The sequence below is a fragment of the Pteropus vampyrus genome, unplaced genomic scaffold (genome assembly GCF_000151845.1).
Source record: "Pteropus vampyrus isolate Shadow unplaced genomic scaffold, Pvam_2.0 Scaffold14, whole genome shotgun sequence".
In the NCBI taxonomy this organism is placed as follows: domain Eukaryota; kingdom Metazoa; phylum Chordata; class Mammalia; order Chiroptera; family Pteropodidae; genus Pteropus; species Pteropus vampyrus.
Window position 1 is genome coordinate 13,222,662 of NW_011888795.1, and position 6,740 is coordinate 13,229,401.

The following is a 6,740-nucleotide window of genomic DNA, read 5'->3' on the forward strand; positions in this document are numbered from 1 at the left end:
GAGATTTATTCTCTAAAGAAGGTAAAAGCAAAAGACGCAGGTCTGTGAGACAATGGGCTCAGTTAAGAATAGGGGTTCCATCCTGAATACACAGGAATTTAGAGATATATGTGTAATCTAAGTGTATCAGTCCAGATTTAGTCAGAAAATACAAACTATTCTAAGTATTTCAGACAGGAAGGGATTTAATACAGGGAATGAGAGGCTTACAAAATCATAGGAAGAGCTGTGAGAACCAAGGTCAGAGAAACCACCACTCATGTTCAGGAAATCAGGATGCATATGCATCACAAAGAACTGCAGATGGTCCCAGCTCCTTCACGACTAAGCTGGCCTCGAGTCACAGAAAGACTAGGAAATCTCACATGTGCCATGTGCCATAGTTGCAATAGCAATAGTGGCTTCTCCACTTTTGCCTTCTAAATCTCTCACTGGCAGGATCAAAATCAGAATCCTGCTGTCAAGGGATTCTGGGAAATGTAGTATCCAGGTTTCCAATCCCTGCAACATGGGAAAAGGCTTAGCAAAACAAAGATAGGTAGGGTTGAGAACAAGAGACAATATCCAGCCAATACCAATATCCAGATGCTGAAACCACCTTTTCTTCTCCTGCTCAGCTCCCTGAGTGCTGGCAGATAGGCCTTCACTTTCCAGGCAAGAAATGACAAACGTCTCCTAACAAGTGGCCAAAGGAAAAAAATCAGGATGCTCAAATTTAAGATTTCCCAAGGAAACAGCCCAGCCAGATAACACCACAGTAAAGCTCACGGTCAACAGAATATAGAATTTCCACCTCTGAAAGAGCCAATAATTCCCAGCCCAAGTAGCTGCGATTTTTTTCAAAAGGAGTCAAATTCTCTACATTCACACTTGCTTCAAAAAGAATGTACAAGACCTGACATTTATGGTTAAGATTACAATGAATTATTCAATCACCACAAATGAAAATGTGAACCCATAAAAGCCACAATGCAGGTGGGGTACGTCACTGGAGTAACCAATTGTACTTTTCTTGCCTAAACTGTATAACTGTGGTTTTCAAAGTATGGCCTGGGAACCCTGTGATGTCCCCAAGACCCTTCAAGTTATCTATGAGGTTAAACTGTTTTCATAACACGAACTTATTTGCCTTTTTCACTTATTCTCTCATGAGCATTCAGTGGCATTTTCCAGAGTCCGTATGACCTCTGATGATATTATCAATCTAATAGCTAATGGGATGAAAGTGGTTTTAAATTCTTCTGTCTTTATTTCTAACATGGTAACTAATGATAGATAGAAAGCTCACAAAAGCTCTTTGGGGTCCACAAAAATAAGAGTACAAAGGAGCCAAAGAACTTGAGAAGAATTGTTATGAAACAACTTTTCAGTTAGCTGCTTTTAGAAGGAAACTTTCGATATGTGAAACTAATTAGACTTAGTTTAGCTTTACATCTTCAACGAGAAAAAAATTTGTGAATTCCTAAATTTTGCTTTACTATCTTATATCTGTTTATCCATTAGGATGAGGATTTTCCACATAGATATTAAATTACTTTTTCCCCTACAAGTAAGCACCATGATGGCAAGTCTCATTGCCTGGAAGGCAGCATGCATAGCACAAAAGTAAAACGCACAAATTTTACAGGGTCTCAAACAGATACTTGTAAACCAGTGATCACAGCACCTTTATTCAAAATAGCCAAAAGGTAGAAACAACCCAAACGTCCATCAGCAGAGGGATGCATAAACTAATTGTAGTATATATATACACAATGGAATATTTTTCGCCCTTTAAAAGGAAGGAAATTCTGACACATACTGCAACATGGATGAACCTTGAAAATATGGTAGGTGAAATAAGCCAGACAAAAAAGGACCAATACTGTGTGATCTCTTATATACGAGGGACCTAGAATACAGACAGAAAATAGAAGAGTGGTTACCAGGGATGGTTGAAAGAAGCTTGTTATAAATAACAAATGACACCTTCATGGCTCCTATCATTTAGGAAATTCCAAGAGTTTAAGGAGCTCTGTGCCAGAAAAAGGAGAAAAGTCTAAATACAAATCCCTTATTATAAATCACAATATCACAGAAAGATGGACTGAGCCCCTAATATGAAGTTTTCCTATAAGGAGATGACCTCAAAGCCCTTCCCAATAGATTTCTACTAGCCACTCCCAAGAGGCCCCTGTCCACCTTTCCCCGGAGCAAAGACTCCCAAAGAAGGTGGAGAACCGACAAAATCTCAACATCACCAAGAGATTTCAGAGATGTGGAGAATGTGGGAAAAGCACCTTTTCACAAAATTGTTCTGCTGCTGTAAGGGAAGAAGAGATATGGGGACACTGCTTACGTTGGTCTCACATCCTCTCAGGCAACCCTGCTGGTATGTGCTGCTGCTTGCCACAGCAGGTGTGGCCTGATGTCCTAGCCCCATTGCACAGGATCCCTTCCTTCTCAGCTGCTGATGGCTGCAGGGAGCCTTCAGGGAGCCTGCTCAGTCTCCGCTGCACAAATACAAACCTGAAAGGTAAGAGCGTTTCACCCCTGGAGCACCTATGGCCAATGAGCCATGGGAACCAGTGGATAAAACTCCCGGAAACTTCGACAGTTCCTGAGAGTCCCCAGCCAGACTGGGCACCAGTGGCTACCGTGGTAGCCAGATCAACAACTCACTCTTGGATTGGCTCTTCTTCTCTCCCTTTGTCACTATTCCCTTGAACATTTTTCCAGTCCTGGTCCTTGGGATACCTTTCCAAAATGCTAAGCCAAAGCCCCATCTCAGTCTTTCAGTTGACCAGCTAAGACCAGGCATAGATAACACTACAAACCCAGACAGGTGGGGAAGGGGCATATTAGCACAAGAGCAGCCCAGCTCCTCCCATACCTAATGTTTGGTATGAAGTTTCACACACAGTTGATGTTCTAAAACTACCAGTTAAATGGGTAAAAGAAAATGAAAGGATGGCAAACAATGGAAGACAGACTACAACTAACTGCTGTGTTGTATGATATAGACTCTAAGTAATAATGTAGGCTTCAGAGGAAAGGATGAAGTCTGAAGCAGAAAGGGATAGGTGAGGAAGAACTCTGAAAGATGATCAAGAAAGGAAGGTGGTCCTGGAAAAGGAAATGAGTTTTACATGTTAAAGACCCAGAGACTGGCCTCCCAGAGTTGGCGACCAGGAAAATGAGGAGTGGTGGGGCAAAGTACACTCCAGTGAAGGAAGGCGCTCAACAACCAAGGAGATGGAAGTAGATTTTACACAGTGGTCCGTGAAGGCTTGTGAGCAGAAGTGTTGGACCAATTTTTCCACTTAACCACACTAAACTTTCTGCATAAACCCTGACAACCACACACTCAGGCTTACAACCATAATTGACTCTTTACTGCTCTCTTTTCTTCCGCTAGTGATTACTAATTGGCCACTTTACATATCAATTTATTTAATCCACAAACCCATGAGGTAGGTTTCATTATTGTCCTCATTTTACAGATGGAGAAACTAGGGCACTGAGAAGTTACATAGCTGGTGACAGAGCTGGAATTCAAACTCTGCCAGTCTGGCTCTCTCTCTTTCACATTTGTCCCCCATAATCAATGAAGTCACCACATTCTATATGATAATCCTACATGATTTCTTTCTAATGTTTCCCATATGTTGTATCCTTACCATTTTCAGAACCTGTAACCACATGTAATTCACACATTTCCTAGATATTCACTGAGTTCCTGGTATATACACCAGATGCTGGGCAGATGCTGGGGACACAAAGATGCAGAGTCCCCACTCTCCAGGAAAGTCATATTACAAATCTTGCAGGATGAGCCAAGTCATGGAGGGGTGAACCTACAGGTCAAGGTGGTGAGGTAGGTCTGGGATGAAGCCAAATTGGTAGATGCAAAAAAACAAATTCTCACTCATCCCAGAACTTTACTGAGCACCTGCTATGTGCTAAGACCTAGAAAGTGAGAAGAAAATAAGAAGAAAGGACACTGAAATAAATCATCATGCCATCCCACTCAATACTCATACCCACAAAGGTGAAGAATAGCAAAGATGTTCACACCATGCCCTAGACATGGTAGATACATAATAAAAATTTATCAATTCAGCCTTCCTCTAACACCACTTTAAATCACATTACTTCCAGTAGCTTTCCATGATTGATTACATGTATATAAAAGCAAGATCTTGCTCTAGGTATTCAAGGATCTCATCTTCTACCCTACTTGGTTCTGACCTCACTTCATATTAAATCAATCTTTTTCTTCCAAATACATTATAAGCAAAGAAGAAGATAATATTCACACTTTAGGTGTTTACATGTGTGATTGCCCTTGCCTGGAATGCTGGTCTCCTTTATTTCTATCCATCTTTATCTAAGTCCCTTTTCAAAATATCCAAAGGAAGGATGACTATTCTTTTCACTCAAATGGTTTTAATATTTTCTCTAACACAGTCCTATAGCACTTGTGGATTAAAGTCTCTGGTGTATTTGGCACCAATGGATTTTACTCTGTATGGTTCAAAAAGGCATGCCTGTAGGAGTTGGCACACAGTAGGTGCTCAAGAATCCTTGCTGGATTCTTGATGGAGTGTTAAGTAAGTACCACAGGGAAAAAGCTTGCATTATCACATACTGTACTTGAATGTAACTTGTTATAAAACCTTTCTCTTCCTCCTCTGAAAGAGATAATGAAATATACTGATTTATCAGCCTTGTAAATAAGCCCAGTCTTCCCCCAAGGAACTACTGTGACATGAATGAAATCATCGTTTTACACTGGACAAAATGCTTCTACAAGAGTGGTTGGCACACAGCAAGCTCCCAATAACTATTTGTGAAAGTGCATTAAAATCCTCAGCTTTTTTCACACCTACTATACCCTACATAATGTGGTAAAGATTTCCAATAACAAAGTTTATACAAAAAAAAAAAAAAAAAACACTGAAGATCAACCTAGATCGAACACAGAAAAAGCAGTTTTACCCACTTGCCATGTTATACTCTCCTAAAAGACTTAAGCCACTTTCTTCTTCCTGGAGTTCACAGTCTCAGTTGCTTAAGTGAGGACCATCATCCTTTTCCACCCTTAGGAGCTTTTAGTAGTGGGAACCTACCCAACACTGGACACAAAATCTGAAAATGCCATTTTCAAATACTTTGTGGATAAAAGAATTCAATGCCATTGCTGACAGTCACTTGAGATAATGTGATCATAATATGCTAAGTAGTAAATACAACCATTCATTCCACTCTACATAGACTTTTTTGAAAGAAAAAAATAAGTCATGAAAAAATAAGTGACATTTTTATCCCCCAAATGATCTGGAATTAGCATAAAAGAGAAATTAAATGTCACATAGGATACTAATTCTGGTGCTCCAGTGTATACCAAACAAAAATACTTTGAAATCAGCCAAACTAACTCACAAGATAACAGAAAATACTCTGGAAAATTTGCCACTCATTGGGGTTTTTTTCCTCCAACAGTACTCTACATAATATGAGTAAAATGTGTTAGACATTGTGAAATCTGCCTCAGTCCCTCTAATCCATGCACCTCCCGGTTGCATTGAGTCTCGTTGCATTGAAATCTACTGGGTGACACATGAGATCTAAAGTGGGTGGATAAAAATAACCTGGTCCTCAGAAAGACATGATAAACGCCGGACAGCTGAGTCACTTTGAAGCCCATTTTGACTCTTGAAAGGGACATTTACCCTCCTATTCCTTCTCACAGGTACACATACAACCTGGTAAAAACCAACACCAGTCACCCTAGGTGGATGGCAGTAATCAGTCTTAACTTCCCCCTCCAGCCTCTGAGGTCACAACTCGAGATTGAACTTTTAATAATTTATACTAGTGCATTTCGGTCTAAGTGATTCATTTAAAGGGGGAAGGGGAGAGGCTAAAGTAAACCATAGTAATCCAGGAGACCCCTTATTTCTGCTGCTTGAGTAGAGGTACCAGAAGGCTTCTTCCGACATTCTGATGGAAAGAAAAGGAGAAAGGAGAAATGGAAAGTGGAGGAAGCCAAGCTCAGAAAGGAAAGCAGAACTGTCCAGGGGTGGGAATCCCAGGGCAAAGCAAATGGTCCCAGAGAAAGAAAGACTGGATGTCCGGAGGGAATCGATCCCGTCCATCTACCTATCCGCCCTCTGCTCTTGCCCCAAGGAGGACGAAACCCTTCTACAACGTGTAGTTCAGATCAGAGAACTCCGATTCGATCTTTCAAACAGTGGCGGGGCTGTGGGCAGGCGGCTGGGAATTGGGGCCCTGTCAGCCTAGGAAGGCTGGAGGAGCAAACGCCCCTGGCGACCCAGAGTGTCTGGCTGCAGCAGCCTTGGCGGAGGCAGCGCCGAGCACCCAGTAGGCACTCGCTCACGAAGTGTTTGCTGAACTGCAGTGCCCCTGAGCCAACTCCGCCGCCGGGAGGCGGAGGTCCCCGGCTGCCACTGCGCATCTTCTCCCCCCGCTTCACGTGCAGCCGAGCTGGGCGGCTCGCCGCCGCTCCAGGCCGCCCGCACCGCGACCCTGCCCCGCGGCTCCGCGAGCGCCGCCGCGCCTCACTCACCGGCGACTCGTAGGAGAAGGCGCACTCGTTCTTGTAGACGCGGTCCCCGGACCTGGGCACGCGGATCGTGGGCATGTGGGGCACCAGCAGCTCGCCGATGTCTCCTGCAGCCATCTTCCTGCTGCCGCTGCCGCCCGGCATGCCGAACAGGGCGCCCCGGCGCTGCATG

At 43.1% G+C, this 6,740-nt stretch overlaps 1 protein-coding gene across 1 annotated transcript in view; it reads right to left on the reverse strand.

Annotated features, from left to right (window-relative positions):
- USP13 (ubiquitin specific peptidase 13) overlaps positions 1–6,740 on the reverse strand; it is a 99,262-nt gene extending 92,522 nt beyond the window's left edge. The window contains exon 1 of the mRNA XM_011383028.2: positions 6,572–6,740. Within this exon, the coding sequence (XP_011381330.1) occupies positions 6,572–6,739 (168 nt within the window). The 5' untranslated portion in view covers position 6,740. The remainder of the gene's footprint in view (positions 1–6,571) is intronic.